Here is a 21,185-nt window from a genome sequence, read left to right as displayed (position 1 = left end):
AAACGGAGGGAGTATACATTTTTAAAAAATATATATTTATTAATAGTTTAATTATATACTATTTTTTTTAATAAGCGGCTATGCATAAAATTACCCTGCAATTAATTTAATCATTTTTTTCATTTGATAAATTAACTATTAAATTAAAAAAATTGTATTAATTATGGATTCAAAACTGAAAACTTTTAGCTTCAAGAATTAACTACTCTACCTCTAAACCAACACACATAACATTTTAAATAAGACGAAGTATCGTTATGACTAAGTAATGTTTATAGTTCATATAATCCAAACATGTACATATTTTAGTAATCTCGATGGGGAAAAGAGGCTGTTTGATTGAATATATGACTGCATAACAAATTGTTGAGTTACACAGTAAGTTGGGGGGAAATACCGAGTTGCCCTCTACATATTCGACGGATTGCGCCAATGGGACGTCGAATTGAATGTGTGCTCGATGAGTATCACAATCAATTACTGCTACCTTCTATGTCGTGTGAAGATCGGGTTTGCACATCTGGGAAGCTTGATCAAGTTCGGCTGTGAACGGAATATCAAAATTTTCAAAACTCTTTTGAGAGGGGTTGTTTTAGTTGGTGAGAATGGTGAGGCACAGGCGTTGTTCAAAAAGATTTTGCCTTTTAAGCTGTCACAAAGAAGATCATATGTAAACTCAAGAACATAAAATATGGAGGTACGAGGGATAGAAAAACCTTGAGTATCAGTAGTTGAAATATAAATTATATAAAAGGAGAAAAATGAAAAAGAAAACCTAGCAAACCCTTGAAAGCACAAAGACGCTAACTAAGGGCTGAGCCTCGTTAAAACCTTTATGGTGAAAACCCAATGAGAAAAACACCAGTAAAGGAAAAAAAGCACTCATCTATTACAACGAGAAAAAAAGCAGAAACAAGAATAACGAATTAATAATGATAGCAAAAACCAACAAAAGGACCAAGCCAAATTTTCCATTCTTTATGTCATCCACCTCACCACTATCAAATGCCTCGCCCCAATTAGCATCTACTGCCTCTTCAAAATCTTAAACACTACACGCCTCATCAAAGCCACCAAATGAAGAAGACATCATTAGCAAACTTTGCGATAGAAATTTGGGATATGAATATCCTTTTAGAAATAACATAGAACTTTGAAATAGCTTACTTGAATCTCACTGGGAAAATCGATGTTTGATTTTTTGCAACTCTGCATGTGCTTGTTTCATGTTGATTCTATCACCGGGAGAGTCCGCGGAGCATTTCAGAGCCAATTCAAGTATGGATGATACACACTGCATATTCTTGTCAATCATTTCTTCCTCCAAATTCATGACTAAGTTAGCATCTATCAGTTCATCTGGGATCTCAGAAAGTGAGAGTTCTACCCATCTCTTTAAGCTCATATCTCCGCAAAACATTTCATCACTAGGCCTTTTTCTTGTAAAAGTTTCAATCAACATCACCCCATAGCTATACACATCACACCTTGTTGAAACTAGCCCTTCCAAACCATACTCTGGAACAACAAAAATAATTATGTATGCAGTAAGGAAGACACAATTAATTGATTGAAAGTGAAGTGCAATCAATAAATTTAGAGAAACTTCACCTGGAGCGATGTAACCCAATGTTGCTAGTGTGTTGGTTAACACAGAGCTATCTCCATCGCATAACAACTTTGCTATCCCAAAGTCGCTTACATGGGCAACCATGTCTTCATCTAATAGCACATTACTAGGCTTCAAGTCGCTGTGGATAATGGGCATTGAATAACCGTGGTGAAGATATTCCAAGGCAGATGCAACATCAATCATTATATTCAATCTTTGCATCATATTCAAGTAATAGTTGTGGGAATATAACCATTTTTCAAGGTTTCCCTTTGGCATATATTCAAGTACTAATGCCTTGAACTCTTCATTGGAGCAACTGCTTATGACGTTTGTCAGATTCCTGTGTCGAATGCTACGTAGTATCTCACATTCGACATCGAATATTCTTGAAATACCTTCTAGCTGCATATTAAAGACCTTGACAACGATATCCTTCCCATTGTTAAGAATTCCTTTATAAACAGAGCAAGAACTCCCAGTGCTAAGTAAATTGCTTTCATCGAATCTTTCCGTTGCTTGCAGCAGTTCATAATAAGAGATTCTTCCCGGCACAACGAATATCAACTCATCAACTTGTCTAGTCGTGTTATCTTATGACAATTATAAAGGCCAAAGAAACAAGTGAGATGAAAGCCACAACCCCAAAAACAATAAATGAAGCTCGTTCCACCTTCTTTCTCTTTGATCTGTGATTAGAAATTGAAGAGCAAATTTGGACATGGAACTTGGGGATTCCACACAATGCCTCATTATCCTTAAAAGAATCCATAGTGAAGTTTCTAAAAGAACCTCCATTAGGAATTTCTCCACTTAAACTATTGAAAGAGACATTAAAGTAGTCGAGGTGTTGAAGTGCTTCTAATGACTTTGGAATTGAACCAGAGAGGTTGTTGTACGACAAGTCGAGATATGCCAAACTGATCATGCTTCCCATAGACACAGGAATAGAATCTTCTAGTCTATTATTTGCCAAAGACAAATTAACCAAACTCTGCAACTTTTTGATATTGCTCGGAATTGACCCTGACAACTGATTCATTGCAACATTTATATAGATCGCTGCTCCTAAGTTACTCATCTCTAGAGGTAGTGACCCATTTAATGAATTTGAGGACAAGTCTAGATTGATCAAATCTTTTAGACCCCATAAGCTTGATGGTATGCTTGAATTCAAAATGTTGGAGTCTAGATAAAGATTTCTTAAAGAAGAGACATTTCCCAGACATTTAGGAATTGGGCCTGAAAATTGATTCTGGCTCATATCTAAAGTATTGAGGCTGAATAGATCACATATAACATGTGGTATTGAGCCTCCCAACATGTTATTAGACAGATATAATCCTTGATGTTCATGCAAATGGCTTATAGTTAGTGGAATATTACCAGATAACTCATTCCCAGATAAATCCAGTACTATCATATTGCTTAGATTGCCCATTTCTACAGGAATGCTGCCACTGAATTTGCAGTTGTTGGCCGTGAATGTTCGAAGTGAGGAAGATAAGTTCCCGACAGAAGCTGGAATGACACCATTTATAGGATTATCCTCAAATGACAAATGAGTTAGAGACCTGCAATTTGTCAATGAAGTAATGAAGGAAGAAGATGGTGACTGGGTAAGATTGTTGCTGAACATTGTTGCTGAACAGTTCAAGTCTTAGAAGAAGTCTTAGGTTGCCGAGATGAGTAGGTATATAACCACTGAATTTGTTTTCAGAAAGTGTGAGAATTGTGAGTTGAGAACAGTTAGAGATAGAGTTGGGTATTGCTCCACTCATGGAATTTCCGCCAAGAAACAATCTTTCAAGAAAGGGAGAGGCATGACATAAATGGGTTGGAAGAACCCCTGAAAGAGCATTGCCAACAAGTGAAAGTCTCCGAAGAGTTGAAATGTTGAAGAGCTCATGTGGAATCGAACCACTCAATCTGTTCAAGTGTAGTACTAATATCTCCAAATGGTAAAGTTGGCCAAATTCAGTGGGAATAAGCCCTGCAAAAGATGAGATTTCAAAACTGTAGCTAAAAACACGTATTGTAGCTAAACAGACAATTTGCATGAAAATTACTATGTCGTACCTGTAAAATGGTTTTCCGAGAGGTATAAATTTGTTAGCATGGTAATATTCCCGACATCCCTTGAAAGTTTCCCCGCGAATTTGTTACGCAGTAGTGATAAGGTTTGCAGAGAAGACATATTCATGAAAATATTGAAATCAATTGAGCCCGCAATCTCATTCCGTTCAGCAGCAAAAGTAACCAGACTCTGAAGATGGCCAATCTCATGTGGTAGTATTCCTGGAAAAAAAAAGTGTCATGAAACTAATAAAATCTCATTTACACAAATTTATGTGATAAGAACTTGAACCATACCATTCAAATTGTTACCACCAAGATTTAGAATCTGAAGAGATGTTAAGTAGCCGATTTCTGAAGGTATCTCCCCATTAAAAGAGTTGTAAGAGAGGCTCAACACCTCAAGCCGTGAACATTGGGATAGATTTGTTGGAATCGCGCCACTCAGCTGATTCTCAGAAAGATAAAGCCCAGTAAGAGATGGAAGATTACAGCACATGTCTGTTGGAAGACTTCCACTCAATTCATTGCCTGTCAAAGCTATAGTCACCAAGCTCGATATATTGAATATGGCTGATGGTATAGCACCGGAGAGACGATTGAATTCAACATACAGATTTTTTAGACTTTGAAGTCTCGCAAACTCTTTTGGAATTTCTCCACTTAGAGAATTGGAAGATAAGGAAAGAAATTGTAGGTTTGTGAGGTTTGAGAGCGATTTTGGGATGGAACCTATGAAGCTGTTGTTGCGTAAATTCAAGTACTCTAATTTTGGCAACTGACCCAACATCGGAGGGATGTCTCCGGTGAAGTTGTTGAGTCGGAGAGATATGAACTTCAAACGGCGAAGGAGAGACAGCTCTTGAGGCAAATCTCCATGAAAAAGATTGCTTTTGAGGTTGAGGTAGATGAGAAAGGAGAGGTGTCCGAGCTGTGGTGGAATGGTGCCGGAGAGAGCCATGTTGGAGAGATTCAAGGCAGCTACTCTTGGGTGGCGCAAGTTGCAAGTGACGCCAATCCAGCTGCAGACGGAGCAAGAACTTTTTGTTAGGGACCTGTGTATAACGAGGAAATGCCTGTTTATATGGAACGTTAATTTATTTGGAGAAAATATTATTATATTTATATTTTTAAAATAGTATAACAAAACTCGACATGTTATATATTGAGCATAAGTCAGAAATAAAAAAAAATTATAATTATTCATTCAAAACACAATATGTTACATTTACATATGTAAGAAATCGTTATGTATATATTGTTTGGCTTCCAATATTATGTGATACTTAGAGCATCCACAATGCTTGCACCCATAGTGGGTGCAATAGAATGGGTCCCACTTCTATTGCACCCACTCCCACAATGGTATTGCACTCACTATGGGTGCAATAGATTTTATTTTATTTTTGAATTAGTTTTATTCTAGTTTTCATTTTACAATAATTAAGAAATTAAAATTTCATTGAATTAAAATTCAAATCCTACATTGTTAGAAATAAAAGAAATACAAGAAATTAAAATCCTAAATTACTTAAATTAAAACAAACATAAAATAAAAAATCCTAAAAATCTACGGGATGTTGTGTCGTTGCTTGATCTCCGCCACCTTGTACATGTGAAACGCCAATTCGTCGGGATTCATTTGAGAGGTGTCCCGGCTCATCAACATGCTATCGGCGAGGTCACGTTGAACTTGGGAGAACGTTTCCATTGCATTCACCATATTCGCCATGTACCCAAGAGCTTTTTGGTTATCCTCCGACGTCTCTTCGGCCTTTTTCTTGCCTTTCCGCTTGTCTCTCTTGGCCGCCTTTTGGCCTTGGGGCCGGGTGGAGATAGAGGCGTCACTAGAAGTCGTTGTGGGAAGACCGTCGGACCCCTTTGATCGTTTGTCCGAATGGACATCGGAGTGAACATCCCCGCCAAGACTTGAAAATTTCTTCGACTCGCGCAAGATCTTCCATGCATGCGAATACCGGAACGGAACACGGTACTCGGCTAGCCACATTGCCTCTGCTTGCTCCAGGATTTGAATATCACTCATGCCTGATTTCCATTGATCGTGGCATTTTTTGTGCATGGCCTCAAACCTCTTCGCATCCTTCGACACCCGTTGAAAGTGAGATTTGATTTGCGTGACGTCGCGTGAAATAGATCTTTCGGGCCTTTTATCGTTGTACTCGGCGCAGAGGGAGCCCCAAAACTTCGCCCCTTTTTGGTCGACACCCACCACAGAGTCGTGGGTGTGCTCGCAATACAAACGGCAAATTAGCACCGTTTTTGCCGGATAATAGTTGCTACGTTTGGATGCCGTCGGCATAGAAGCAATCTCCTCCACGTCGGGCTCGGGCTCGGCAACGGCGGCAAAACGGGGGTTCAAATTGGTGCCCGCCGCTTGAAAGGAATTCGATTCTTGCGTGAACGGCGAGAATCCTTGCCTGGAAGCATTTGATTCGCCGGGGGATGGATTTTGAGGATGTTCACGCCAATAGTTGCTCCAATCGCCTTCCATTGCTATTTGTTGAAATAATTTAGAAGATGAGGGGAATGGATGAATGAGGAGAATGGATGAATGATAGAGGATGAAGAAGAGAATGAGGTTGTATATGTATATATAGAGGGGGTATAGAAATTAAAAAAGAAAAAAGAAAAATCGGCAACGGAAAAAAAAAACGGTCAAAAACGGCTATTTTTTTTTTTTTTTTTTTTTCAGCCGAAAAGGGGCGCGTGTTTTACACGCCCCCTCCTTCGCTCCCACTATTCACGGGTGCGTAGCAACGCCCCCCCTCCTTCACACCCGGGTGCGGCAATGGTGGTGGGTGCGATAGACCGGGTTCGATCCGGCCATCGCACCCACCGCTGCGGATGCTCTTATGTCTATCAATTAAAAGGGGGACAAGAGTATGGCACAAAAAGAAATCAATGACTTTTTATCATGATTATAGTAAAAATTATCATCAAATTCTTGAATAATTTTATTCAACCACACATGGATTGCAATGGCGAGAATTTCAAATTTACGAATCATAACATTGAATTTGCATGCATTCATAAAGTTTGGTGCCAATTACTTTTTAAAATATGACAAATTATTAGAATTCACACATTACATGTATCTTAAATAATTTGTATGCCAACAACATAAATAAAATAAATAATTAGTCGGTGGGTATTGTGTAAAATTAGTTCATACGTCAAGGCCAGTATATTCAATCCCAATACCAAAAAATTATAGTAAAATGCACCATTAATAAATAAATTATTACAGTTGCGATTGGCTGCAAATCATGTGATTTGCACAAATCAGTTAATAGCAATTGAATTACCAGAGTATTTTATACGTTACAAATTATCATGACTAATTCAATGCGACTAACTAACTATCAATACAATAAAAATCCAAAATGAAAATGGGAATGGTACTACTATTAAGTTGGCAATTACTGGTCGAAGAGATGAAAATAAAATATTAAAAGAGGATTCAATTTCAAATTATTGAAAAAATAAGTTTCTTGGATTTTTTGAAAACTTGGGAGTTGATTTGGCAATTGACTACACCAAACAAAACTTTGCCGAGAAATTCCATCCTGTTTTCGACACAGTTGGTAAGATGAGTCATCCCTAGAATTGCCTCAAAGTAAAATCGTGATTTATGTATGTGGAAATGACAACGGGGCAAGGCGATAAGGCCGTGAAGGCGTTGAAGGAAGGCGGGAGTGCCGTCGTCCTAACTGGGCCGGCCGAACCACCCGGGTTTAGATTTGTGGTAACTTCAACAGGAGAGACACTGAAGAAGCAATAATCAATAGAGAGCAAAAATATTTTAAGCATGAACCATCAACTTTAACTTTTCATAAAATCGAGATTATTAGCTCAAGCATACATTTCGTAAATAAAGCCTCACCTGATTTGGAGAGAATCCAAACAATTTAATAGAGCTTGATCGGGAACCTAAATATCTTCTTCTATAGGACCTACAAGATAAGTTCTCAACTTAAGCTCGTAGTCCTAAAATCAGCCTTAGCCTTCATAACTTGTCATCACTTTCTAACTAGATTCGCAACACTCGGGTTTTCAAAATAAAATTTGAAATTCATTTTCTTGGCTGATGAGCATAGAATTAAACTAGATGTTTGGACTGGCGAAGATTTCTTTTGGTTCACCTGAGTTTCAGTATGCAAGAGAGAAAAGTCTTATAATATCTTTATGTGTGATGAATAGCGTGTGTATATTATAATGGGGATGACCTATTTATAGAGATTACAAGAAGGGTATTACAGTAATTTTAGGCTAACATACGTGGTGGACGTCGTTTTCCACCAAATAATTCCTGCAGAATTATCAAAAACTAATTAGTATAATGACAAGTAGGGTCGATCCCACAGAGAGCCAGGTAAATCATTCAATTCCCTAAAATCTATAATTTTGTTGATGTCACCACGCCTTAATTTTGAGAAAATTAATTATAACTAAGAATGCGATAAATCAAATAAAATAACTCTAGAAAATAATTAATGAAAGGTAACTCGACTCGAATAAATCCACACTAATTCAAGGCTCTGATCATCGACGCAAGAATTAATTAATTCCTTTCAACCAACTAGTAATCACCAAAGAGGAATGACCTCTGCAGAGAAAGGACGATCCTGAGATCTCTGCATTTAATGCGGCTGTACTTCTGGAGTGCGTGGCTTCCTTTGAACATTGGAGGTTCAGTCCGAGAAAGAATGTTTAACTGATACTTGACTTTAGTATCAGTCCACTGATTCCACTTGGCACACATTAAGTAATCAGTTCAAGACTGATTCTTTGACTGATGCTTTAGTCGGCAACTTCAGTCTTCAATCTTAAGTTCTTCGTTCTTCAGTATTCAGTCTTCAGAACAAAATCTAAACTAGAAAAAGAACTCTAACACTTGAGTTCGAGTAGTTCTAGTCTATTACAAAAGAAACCTATTGTAACACCCCGCCTATTTATATTAAATTTAGAATTATTTTGAACTTAGATTAAGACGATTTATGCCGGAGAAATGAAAATGAGTTTATTCCAACAAAATTATTTTCAAAAGCTTTTATAAAATTTGGTCTTTTGAATTTATGTGCATTGCATAAATTGAATTATATGAATGTGATTAATTCTATATGCTAATAATATTTTTAATACTACATGATTTAATTTAAGTCTAAGTTAGGCTTTAATTATTTTGAATGTGTTGAGCCTCGACAAATATTATTTTGGGCCCTAGTTTTAATTAAGCCTTCCTTGTTAATAATTAAGCCCAAGAGTCATTTTTCCTAAAAGAGAAGCCCAACCCACCACCTCCATTGCTGCCAAGAACAGCAGCTACCAGTTATTGCTACACTATTCACACCCCCATGCGCCACTCCTCCAAAGTCATCCAAAATCCCTATGATTAAGGGATTTTGGTTATTTTTTTCAATCTTCACGTCTCAGTCTCATTCACTCCTTCACTTCTTCATCACATTCAACAAATCTCTTCATCACCATTTTCGCAGACGTTGACAGACCAATAAACAAACACCCCATTTCATTGAAGGTTTCAGCTTCAAACTCCCATTATTCATTCAACGCTTTCACCATTTCACTTTCCGTAAGATTTGATTTTTTTTTCACAAGCAGCAAATTTTTGATTTCTTTCACATTCAAATCTTTGACGAAATCAATCTATTTAAACCTCAATTCCTCATCCCCAACTCACCTCTTCATATGTTATTTAACTAAAATCTGCAGATTCTCCCTACGAATCCCAGCTGGTAAATTTTAATTATTTTTCTTTTTTTTTTGCAAAGTTTCTTTTCATTCATGATTTCTCATTTCTGCCAAAAATACATATGCATACACTGTCATACATATATACAAAGCATGACTGTTGTTAAAAGAAAATAAGAGTAGAAGGATGATTTGAAGCATGCTGAAAAAATGGAGTCTTGAGTCTTGAGTCATGTTGGCGCTCGTCCACGGACGGAGAGAGGGGAGAGCAGTGGGTGACGGCGGCTTATCGCCGCTGCTTCCCGGCGAGCTTCCGCAGCGGCGGAGCTTTGTGAGAGAGAGAGGAAGGTTGAGGGGAGAGAGGGCGGCTCGACGGCGATGTCGCCGGAGTTGAGGGCGATGTCGCGCTGCTGCGTTGCGCGTGACGTGAGCTTTGAGAGAGAGGGAGAGTTCTGCGTTGTGTGGGGGTGTCAGGCGGAGGAGGAAGAGACGAGGCTGGAGAGGCGACGGCGGTGTCGCCGGTGCCAGCGTGCTGTGTGTGTGTGTTTTGGGAGAAAAGAGAGAGAGAGATTATTGAAAGTGTGTGTGTGTTTGGATGGATCGGTGAGAGAGAGAGATATATACTTAAAATGTGTGTGTGCATGTGGTGATTGAATAAAGAGAGGAGTGTTATGCTTTTAATAAAGGTAGAGGGAGAGAAGGAATATTTTAAAAAAAAAGATAGAGAGAGGGAGATTATATAAAGTGTGTGTGTGGTGATTGAAGAGAGAGATAGAGATAAAAAAAAAAGTGTGTGTGCGTGTGTTTTGTTGTGAGGAGAGAGAAAGATTAAAAAGTTTGTGTGAGTGTGTTTTGATAAAAGAGAGAGAGAGAACCGAAAAAAAAAAAGAGAGAAAGAGATGTCGGTAGAGAGAGAGATAAAGAGGCGTGAATTTGGGGAAGAAAAGGGGAGGATTTTGGGCCGGGTTTGGGCCGAAATTTTGGGCTTTCTCAATTGGGCCTAACCCATTTCATGGTACTAAGATTTGCACTAATTACGTTGGGCTCCAATTATTATTTAATTGAGCCCAACGAGATTTTATTTATTTGGGTCTTCACTATTGATCCTAATTAAATTAATTAGAGATTAATATTAAAATTTACTAATTATTTTTAAGGGTGATGATGGGCTCACTTATTGGGCTTCATGATTTTATTATCTTGGGCCTCATTTGTTGAGCTTTAGAATTTAATTGATGTTGGGCCTAATGTTATTTATGCATTGGGTTTTGAATTTATTCATTTGGGCTCGAATTAAATTCCTATTGGGCCTTGATTATTTTATTTTAATTGGGCCTTCATAATTATTCTATTAAGTTTAATTAGAGAAAAATTTAAGACTTACTAATTATTAATTAGTAAGTGAATTAGATTATTTTAAGATGAGTAGATTATTAAAGATTAATAATCCGACCTCATAAGACGAGCTTTAATTCCTTAAATAGGATTAGCATCTCATAATTTAATTAAAGGAATATGAGTCATGCATAATCATTTCACGCATCCTCATTTATTGAGATTTTTCGAGAATTAGAATCTTATTTTATTTTCTCGGATTAAAGGTCAAGCACCAGAGTTAGAGCTAAACCGTGAGTCTGCTATTCAGGTGGGCTTTCTACGTATAAACTAAAATTATATATTAGAATTATTAAGACTTTATGCTTATGAATTTAAATGATATTGTCAATGCCTAAATGATTTATGTTTTATTATTAATTGCCTATCTGATGTTAATCGAATTCGGATTCTGGATGGGACCGCAAATCCCTTCGGAATTAGTGTACACCCTTGTGATCGTGAGTCATCTAGCAGGTTGGCCGATCATAGTGTCCGTAGGGGGAGGCCTCTCTCTCGGCACGAGTTACTGATATGGTGATTAATGATATAAAATACCTGCGCGGGTTATTGATGAAAGAAATGATATTATGTTTGGTAAATACGAGTCTTTAAAGGAAAACCCTCGTATATTACTACTGTTGAAAGGCTTGACAATAAAATATTATGCATGTATGTAAATTTCGGCAAGTGTCCACTAAGTACTCTTGTACTTAGCCCTGTATGTATTTATAAATGTGCAGGTTGAGCTGTGATCGAGGATGTAGTGTGCAAGCGGAGCTTTTGTCGATCTAGGATGATTACCTCAGAGTAGAGTATATGTCTTCATACATATACTCAAATTGTTATTCCGCTGCGAACACTGATTATGTTAAGATATTATGTCGTTTGTCAAACAATATGTATTATTTAATAATGTACTAAAACCATTGAGTACCCCGTTTTGGGATAATATTACGTACGGTCCCCTTGTGGCCTTCGTTGATATCTAGATATTTCGATTGATTTCCTTATACAAGTCGAGTCATCAAGAAACCGAATATGCCCCTTTCTAACTCCCGCTCCTAAATCCCCTCCCTTAGTCGCGGTTTCCCTGAATTTGCTATCCTTAGCAAGTGCGGTCGTGACACCTATTGATTTTGGTATCATCAAAACAAGGATTAGGATATTTCATTAAGTTCCCAACACAATGCTTCTTATTTTAACGACCTAAATTTACTTTCTTGGAATTTCCTTACCATTATTGAATTTATTCAATTAATTAATTCAACTAAAAAAATATTACTATTTGATTTGATATATTAAGTTATTGATAATGTGTGTTATTTTTTATTAATAAAAAATCAAATAAAAAATATTATTTTGCCAACTTATTGCCACACAAGAATAAATACGCCACATCAAATATTGGCACGCCATATTAGCCTTGAATTTGGCCGAATTTTGGATTTGTAGCAAATTCAGATAAAATCAAAAGTTTAGTAATTATCACGCCAAAGTTTAAAGTTTGTGTGCAAAATCAAAATTGGATGTAAGTTTAGTATTTTATAGGCAATTAACCCAATTTATTTATAATGTGTACAAAATCGTGCATGAATATTGATGATTCTACTTATATTTGGTAATTATAATTAGTATCACCAGTTATTAAAATTATTATTATTATAATATCGTATATTTAAGAACATTCGGCTTAAGAATTTCGTATCCTGCTGTAACTGAAATAAATGTATTATCCATACAAAATTCAACTCAAAATATTAAATTACTCCTAATAACAACAAATCAACCAAAAAAATAGATTTGAGACTTAAAAATGCATTCATATATAGCTTCATGTATAATTTCGTATACTAAAAAATATGCATTTAAAAAAAAATTATTTACACACCCTAACTAAAGTGAAGCCAAATCTTCCATAATCAAAGTTAATTTCAAACTCCAACTCACCATATTTTTTAATTTTTTTCTTTTTCTTTCAAAATACAATTTTTTGATATATCAAATTATAGATGAATGTGTATAGATTTTAATTCTAGTTAATAAACTTGATTTTAATTATGCTTACCAATCAATCTTTAGAAGAATAAATTAAAAGTAACAATTTAATGCAAAATTCAGAAAGTAAAAAATAGAAATAGCCAAAAAAAGAAGAAAAAAGCTATCGCTATTAAATGAAAAAAAATGAATTCAACCATTAAAAAAAAAGAAAATAATGCTATTAACTGAAAAGTGAATGAATGAAACAAACGAAAATGCAAATAATAATAATAATAATAATAATAATAATAATAATAATAAAAAATAAATAAAGAGAACAACTCATGATTAAATAACATCAACAAAAAGAAATAAAAAATAAATTAATTAGAGTCTCCGTGTAAAAGGAACAAAAGAGAAGAATTTATTTTTTATTTTATTTTAATATGATAGTATTACTTTATGTCAACATCATATGGGGTAAAATAGTATTTTCATGTCAAATTGGCTACTTTTGTTATAATTTTATACTTATAGACTAATTATGCGTTTCTTCCTTCTTCTTTTTTTGATAAATTAACAATATTAAATAAATAAATTTAAAGGTCACGCCTTTGAAAAAACTCATTTATTTGTTTAAATAAATAGATTTTCAAAGGCACTTCCCCATTGCCTTTGAAAAAAGTGATACTTGGTTTTTCATTTTTGAAACTCTGTTGATTGTGATTGTTTCAACTCATTTGTTTTACAAGGCTCTCTCTCTTAACCTCAAACTTCATTAACCAAATACCTCCTCAGACAGTCGTCAAGCCAACCCAACGAGCTTCTCGCTCACCTCCCACAGCTTGCGCGCCTTCTCCGCATCACTCGCCTCTTTCGACAGCTGGTTCTCGAACGAGGCCGACGTCCTGTTCCAGCTCCAGTACACCCCCGACTTCGACAGGCTCGGATCGCTCACCACCTTAAACACACACAAAAACAGTTTCAAGAATGCAACATCATCATCATCAGCAGCAATAACAACAACAACAACAACAACAAACATCCACCTGTGCAAGCCTGTCTCCGGCTTCTTTTTCCGAGACGTAGCCCTTGGTGATGTACTTCTGAAATGGTGGGAACAGAATCCTGAACAGAGGAATGTGGTTCCTAAACAGAGCGGTCTCGGCTATGCAGCCGGGGTAGAGCGAGGCGAAGCTGATGCCGGTTTCTTCGTGGTAGCGTCTGTGGAACTCCTGCATCGTCAGCATGTTGCAAACCTTGCTGTCTTTGTAGGCCTTTGCTCCGTCGAACTCGCCACCATCGATCATGGAGGAGCTGCCGACGCCGTTCAGACCTCCGGCCAGGCCCCTCAGATCCCCGAGATTCGCCTTCGGAGGCACATTCCCAGCCAAGGTGTTGTCGTTCCCTGCAACACCACAACTAGTTCAGGAACCCATTTTTCAACCCCTCGGAATAGGGTGAGCAAAATATCCGAAATCCGAAAAAAAATACGGATAATTCCGTTCAGTTTGGATTTTTTTTATTAAAACAAATTACGAATTTGGTTCGGTTCGGTTCGATTTTAGCAAATACCTGAATGGTCACCCCTACCTGAGATAGGGGCAACCGTGCATGAACTAGTAATAGTGTTACCTGTAATGGAGCCAACGATGATGAGGCGCTTCAGCGGGTAGTCCGACTTCTTGAAGTCGTGGACGAGCAGCCGGGCGAGCAAGAAATGGCCGAGATGGTTGGTGCCGACGCTCAGCTCGAACCCTTCGGCCGTGAAAGTCGGCTCTTTGGCGGTCGGGAGATAAATCGCGGCATTGCACACTAGAGCGTCCAACGGCATCTCCGAGCGGCGGAAGGTCTCGACAAACTGACGGACGCTGTCGAGGGAGGCGAGGTCGAGGTGCATCACGGTGTAGTTCTCCTTGGCCATGCCGGCCGACTTTGCGGCCTGCTCGGCCTTGAGGAAGTTCCGGCACGCCATGATCACGTGCCATTTCCCGGTCTCGGCGAGGGACTTGGCGGCGGCAAGGCCTAGCCCCGACGATGCACCGGTGATGATCACGCTGCCCTTGCGTAGGGTTTTCTTCCTCTCCGAGGATGCCTGGTTTGTGGCCGGAGCTGTGGCTGCTGTTTGTGCCTTGATTGCTCCATTTGATAGCTTTTTCCTCAACTCTTGCTTCAAAAAACTCACATACACCAAAATTTAGGCATAATTTGGTGCAGTAGATGCTATTTCCGGTGAAATAAGAATACACATAAGAAACATTTGTTTTGAGTGATAAAATAATTTAACTTAATCAAATATATATTATGGTCGTAGAATTCGATCTGTGATGAATAATCTAGTTCACACTATAATCATCCAATTAAACTGTGTTATTTTTATCACCTCAAAGTTGGGTGGATTATTTAATCAACCTCTAACGTATAATGTATAATTCCAAAAATACCCTAACAATAATAATAAATGTTATTATGCTCTCATGTGTTTGCAATAATTTAATCATACTTTATCCTATCAATCTTATACTATATCCTATTCACCAAACCAAATAACCCATATAATATTATCACTTATCTCCTAATTAATTTAGGTGAATGTTACATGAGGGTGTTCGATAAATGTTACATTGGGTGAATTACACACCTACAATCGAGACAGAAACAGGATTTTAAAAATGGAGATACGCAATTTCATTTTTATTTCTAAAAAATAAATTTGAACAGACAAATTATCATTCTATGTGTAAAATATTTTAAAGAAGAAAAAAAAATACTACAAAATACAACTTAAATATAATAATTTAAAAAAATTTGTCCGAAAGAAAGCCAAGTCGAGCCCGAGGCTTGGCAACCAAATTTTCAATTACTATATGTTTTTATTGTTTATCTAACTATGCGAACTAATTAAAAACCGAAACTAAACGCTTAATTTTCACAAATATGAATTAAAATCAAGACATAAAAATGGAATTATAATTACCTTGTGAAAAGATGGGCTAAATTCGGCTTTAATTCCTGCCGGCAGCGCAGCTCCAAACAGAGATGTCTCTTTTATTGCAATTCCCTTATTCTTGCAGCATTAAAAACACAAATTTAACAAAAAAACTTCACTTCAGTTAGCTACAGACAGAATTCATACACATTTTTTTTTACCTCTTTCGAAATGCAGAGAGTAGAGGGAAACAACGAAGCTGCTTGAAGAGCCATAGAGAAATTTGTATCCAATTTCTTCTGGAATTCGAAAAAATCAGATGAATTCGTCGAAATGGGAGATTTGTGTCTAAAAAATTGCTGTCGTGAAAAGGGGGGAAATTAAAGCGGGAATGGATAAGGTGGTGATTGGATTGAAGGATGAATGTATCCCACAACGGTCCAATCAGAATTCGAGTTTGGATTTTCACTCTCATTTTTTATGTGTCTTGATTTTCTACATATTCAATGATATTTTATTTTGTCTAGAACTAGAAAGTTTGTGTTCGGATTGATTTTTTTAACACTTTATTTTAGGATTAATGGCCTGTAAAACCACGAACTTTGAGCGAATTCTGGTTTTAACCTCTAACAAAAGATTATGCCCGTAAAATCACGAACTTTGAAATCTTTCTGATTTTGACTACGAGATAAATTTTTGGCCAAAAATAGGCTGAGTTGGCAGCCTTAGGGGCAGTGGCGGATTCAGGAATTTTAAATTAGGGGTACGAAAAAATAATCTCATAAACACAAATGTAAAAGATACTTAATTTAATGTTAAAAATAATATGTTCTAAAACATCGTTCGAACAAAAATATAAACTTGCTGGCTCTAATTCTTTTTTTTTTTTGCCAGCTATCTCTAATACACGTTTATTAAATTTTAGTTGGGTCGTTTGAGCCCAAAGTCAAAGTAAGAATATTTACCTAAAGTTCTTAAGTCGGTTGGGATGTTGGGGGTACAAAACTAAAGCAAATAGTAACATTTAAACCCATAATTATGTATAATACTAGTATTAATTTTTTTTTTGGGGGTACAGCCGTACCCCCATCGCCCATCATTGGATCCACCTCTGCTTAGGGGTGGATCGGTACGGTATACCGAAAATTTTCCGTCATACCGTAAATTGCGGTATGAGAATTTCCATACCGTTGTCGTACCGTACTTTTCGGTATACCGAAGATCGGCATACCGAAAATTTCGGTATGAGACTTTTCATACCGTTGTTGTACCGATAGTGCGGTATACCATACCGAAAGTCGGTATACCATACCATACAGTATATCGAAATTAATGGTATATTAATATCAATATATGTAATATATAATACGTATATAGTTTTTTATTATAGTATAACATAATATATATACGTAACCCTATAACTTTTAAAATTATTTTAGTAGTACACTATAATTAAGTTAAATTATCAACTTAGATAACAATGAAATTATATATATATTGTGTATCTAATACTTAATAAATAGTTATATTATTATTTATCTTTTTATGAGATATATTGTTAAATAATGCATTATATTATTTTTATTTTTATTCAAGGATTTAATGAGTATTGAATAATAATTTAATGAAAATATAGTAAGTATTTCATTGTTTGATATTAATTGCTTTTATTTATATTAGAAAAATGACATAATTATATTTTTTTCCCCTTAATTAAATGAATCAAATATTTTTGGTTCAGGTATTCAATTCAAATTTTTGATATTCAAATACGAAATTTTGTGATTAACTCGAATACAAATATGAATATTTTGTTTGATTTGATTAGTTATCAAATATGATTTGAAAATCATAATGCTTGATTAAGTATTTAAAAATAAAGAATAAAATAGATATAAAGTAAAATAAACAAAAAATTAATATTTACTTAAATAAAAATTAATATTAATCAAAGCATTAAAAACATTGATTTCAAATTCAATTCATACGAAAGTATTTCATATTTTGAATTAAATAGTAAGAAGTCAAATGAAATAGTAGGAAGTACTATTTCGATTTATATTGTTTAAAATATACTTGTAAAAAATTGAAACGGATATTTGATTGATTCGATTCGAATATTCGCGAATCAGTGTACGAATCGATATAAATAGCAAATAAAATTTGAAAGATATTCGAGTAACCATTGGAATATGCAATTATTTTTACGAATGTGAATCGAATTCAGTAATATTCGCTTCAATTCGATTTGTTTACTTTACATCCGTAGAATTAACTTATTCTAAAATTATAGTTATAGTCTACATATATAATATAACTATATACCTCACACTTATATAGTTATATATTATAATTGACTATATATTGATATTCTAGTTTCATCAATAACCTAGTAGATCTTGTAATTATTGTTCGAGTTTTATATTTACTCAATTTATTTACTTTTCAAAATTTACTTATGACTTATTATTATCTATTAGTTAATTTTTTATGTAACATGAATGTAACTTATTCTAGAGATATAGTTATTCTAGAATTAGAATTATAGTATGTAGACATATAAATATAGATATATATGTAGCTCATACTTGTATAGTTATATAATATACTTGTATATTTTTCAAAGTTCTTTAGTTAAATAACATAGATGCAATTTATTTTATATTTATTCAATTTATTTACATGTTTTTAATTATTAATAAATATATATTTTATAAATTGTCATTAATTTTTTAGTAATTATGATTTTTTTAAAATAATTTACCACTAATTAAATATATATATATATATATATATAATTTATTTTGACGGTATACGGGTTTTTTTTATATATACCAAAACAACGGTATATACTGATACCGCGGTATCTGTATATATCGGTATACCGCGGTATGAGGAAAATGATACCGTTGCCGTACCGAAAATTTTCGGTACGGTACAATACCGTACCGAAATTTCGGTATTTTCGGTATTTTTTCGGTACGGTAAGTGCGGTATACCGATTTTTCGGTATTTTGCTCCACCCCTAGGCAGCCTGAAATCTAGCAGGGCTTAATCGACAATGACACAAAAACGATGTTGTTCTTTTAAAAATACAAAACGACGTCATTTAACTTAAAGACAAGTAGGAAGCAATAAGAAGATGTTATTGATTCCACTGAATGCCAAAATAATTTAGAAATAAATAGAGCTATTATAATAATAGGATGAAATATAAGAAAGCAATTAGAGGAAATGACTGAAATGATTCTTACTAATAACCTAAGCAATAGCCCAAGGATTCCACCGACTAGTTGAGGATTTCTTACTTGAATGCTTCCTTCAACTCTGGGGAGATTCTGGGGGAAATTATTAAAGGAAATATATTTTGAGAATTAGGGCATTTAATTAAAAGATTTTGGGGGAAATGACTAAAGAAAATTGATTAAAATGTCACGTAAGCCGTCTGAAATTTATCCCGTAGTCAAAATCAGAAAGATTTTAAAGTTCATGGTTTTACAGGCAGAATCTTTTGGTAGAGGTTAAAACCAGACTTCGCTCAAAGTTTGTGGTTTTACAGGCTATTAACCATTTTTTTTATTTCATTCGCCCCCTTTAATAATTTATACATTACTTTTCTATATATATTACAAAAATAAATAATAATTTATAGAAAATATAATTGATTTATGTAATTATTTTATTTTATTCTTTTTTATTGTTCCACATGTCGTCTTCACAAACATTAAATAAAATTATTTTGGTGGAAGAAAATTTTAATGCAATTTAAATTTAGAAACCCTATTATATCTTCATGATTTGGTTTGGTTTGAATTGTTTGTGAAAGAATGATTAATCTATAAAACATGTGGTGAGATGTGTTGTAATAGCCAAAGTGAGTACGAAACATAATACACAGAGAATGATAATCCAATTAAGTGATAAAACATCTACGTCTGCAGGCCTCGCCTAGGAAAAACTATCCACTATGGCTGCGTTTACTTTGATGGATAAATTTATCCATGAAAAATTATTCGCGGATGAGGGGGACTCGCACCGGCTAACGAGCCCCCATTACTGATGCTCTAACTGCACTCATCTATATAAGACAAGACAATATATCAACACAAATATATGGCACTAATATGATCATAATAGTACCATTTGTGCATGACACTAATAGTGACAAGTGTACTAATTTACTTGATTTATTTATTTTTTCTGTTGGTTCTTTTAGCACTAATAGTACCAAGTGTACCTAACCCGCCACATACCTGAATCTGATCCGTCCTAATTAAGGGCAAAATAGTCCTAAAACGTAAAAAATTATCAGATTTTTGTATTTTTCAAATCATTAACCAAAATTTGTGTTTCATTCTTCAAAATGACCACATAGATGTAATGTTCTGTTTTCAAGAGTCAACAATTTATTTATTTTCATATTTTTTTTTTGCCAAAAATCATGTTGCGACACTTTTCTAGTTGTCGAATTTTTTTCCTACAAACTGAAAAGTAGCATTATCAAAATATTTTATTTCATATGTATATTCTAACATCAAAAGTAATTAGCGAATTACACATTTTATTAAGTACGGAATTATTTATTGTAAAATAAATATTCTCTGTCTGTCAGAGTGAAAATAAGTTTTTAATGATTTAATCTACAATATTTCTCAATTATATTGAAAAAGAAGAGCAAGATCTAAATAATGAAATTGTGATTTATTAGTAACTAGTACGCGCCCATCCGTGCGATGCACGGCGAAATCGAAATTAAATTATATTTTATATATATATATATATATATATATATATATATTAAACATAATTAAAATATAAATAAATATAAAATATAGTTTAAAATAATATCAACTAATCAATAAAATGTTAAATTTAAAAACGTAACTTTCAACTATGTATAAAGTGTAAAGATAATTATAGTTATTAAATAATTTTAAATTATTTAATAACAAAAATTAATATACACATTATTATTATAAAGTATTCCACATAATAATAAATATATAAATATTTTCATGCACAGACATAAATAAAAAAGTTGTAAAATTATAACAAAGAAAAAGAAAAGAAAATATTTTAAAATTTTAATAACCTATTCATTTTAAATTTATTATTAATAATTTTTATATCATATTAAAGATCTTGTTATGAACTTAAACTTAAGATGCATATTGAATATTTTTTAATAAATCAAATTTGACGATATTTAGAAAAGAATTAAAATTATGAAAGAAAAAATAATGAAAAAATTAATGAAAGAAGAGAGAGAAAAAATGGAAGAAAAAAATAGAAAGAGAAAACTCCATTTTTATATACTATAGATATCACTCGAGCATATTATAGCTAAACTATCAATATTTAAAATTTACTGATAATTAATAATATAAAAAATTGTTATAAAATAGAAGCCCAAAAAATTGAATCTACATGTAATTCTCGAAAGAAAAAAAAATCTACACTATAGTTGCAAGCCCACATGTCTTA

General features: G+C 34.4%; 2 protein-coding genes and 1 long non-coding RNA gene across 4 annotated transcripts; all 3 read right to left on the bottom strand.

The window, feature by feature from the left end:
* Nucleotides 1-1,174: 1,174 nt before the first annotated feature.
* LOC131007582 (receptor kinase-like protein Xa21) lies at nt 1,175-6,008 on the bottom strand. Its single transcript, XM_057934485.1, has 7 exons — nt 5,665-6,008; nt 3,986-4,710; nt 3,692-3,910; nt 3,360-3,605; nt 2,405-3,256; nt 1,612-2,205; nt 1,175-1,518 (listed from the first exon to the last, which is right to left on the bottom strand). Exons 1-7 carry the CDS (start codon nt 6,006-6,008, stop codon nt 1,175-1,177), a joined length of 3,324 nt encoding a protein of 1,107 aa, XP_057790468.1.
* Nucleotides 6,009-7,150: 1,142 nt separating this feature from the next.
* Nucleotides 7,151-13,038, bottom strand: LOC131012563 (uncharacterized). Of its 2 annotated transcripts, XR_009097386.1 has the most exons (3): nt 11,923-13,024; nt 7,593-8,640; nt 7,151-7,475 (listed from the first exon to the last, which is right to left on the bottom strand). It is a non-coding gene; the product is annotated as an uncharacterized LOC131012563 (long non-coding RNA). The 2 variants fall into 2 exon arrangements; XR_009097385.1 differs by lacking the exon at nt 7,151-7,475 and having other exon boundaries at nt 8,165-8,640; nt 11,923-13,038.
* A 347-nt stretch (nt 13,039-13,385) lies between these two features.
* Nucleotides 13,386-16,148, bottom strand: LOC131012562 (protochlorophyllide reductase-like). The gene is made up of 5 exons (XM_057940546.1): nt 15,923-16,148; nt 15,750-15,839; nt 14,408-14,942; nt 13,822-14,180; nt 13,386-13,733 (listed from the first exon to the last, which is right to left on the bottom strand). The coding sequence occupies exons 1-5, from the start codon at nt 15,974-15,976 to the stop codon at nt 13,578-13,580; spliced, it is 1,194 nt and encodes a 397-aa protein (XP_057796529.1). The 5' UTR covers nt 15,977-16,148; the 3' UTR covers nt 13,386-13,577.
* Nucleotides 16,149-21,185: the final 5,037 nt, after the last annotated feature.

Source organism: Salvia miltiorrhiza, chromosome 2 (genome assembly GCF_028751815.1).
Source record: "Salvia miltiorrhiza cultivar Shanhuang (shh) chromosome 2, IMPLAD_Smil_shh, whole genome shotgun sequence".
Lineage (NCBI taxonomy): Eukaryota > Viridiplantae > Streptophyta > Magnoliopsida > Lamiales > Lamiaceae > Salvia > Salvia miltiorrhiza.
Note: the sequence above shows the minus strand (reverse complement) of the source record. Positions and strands in the feature narration are given on the sequence as shown.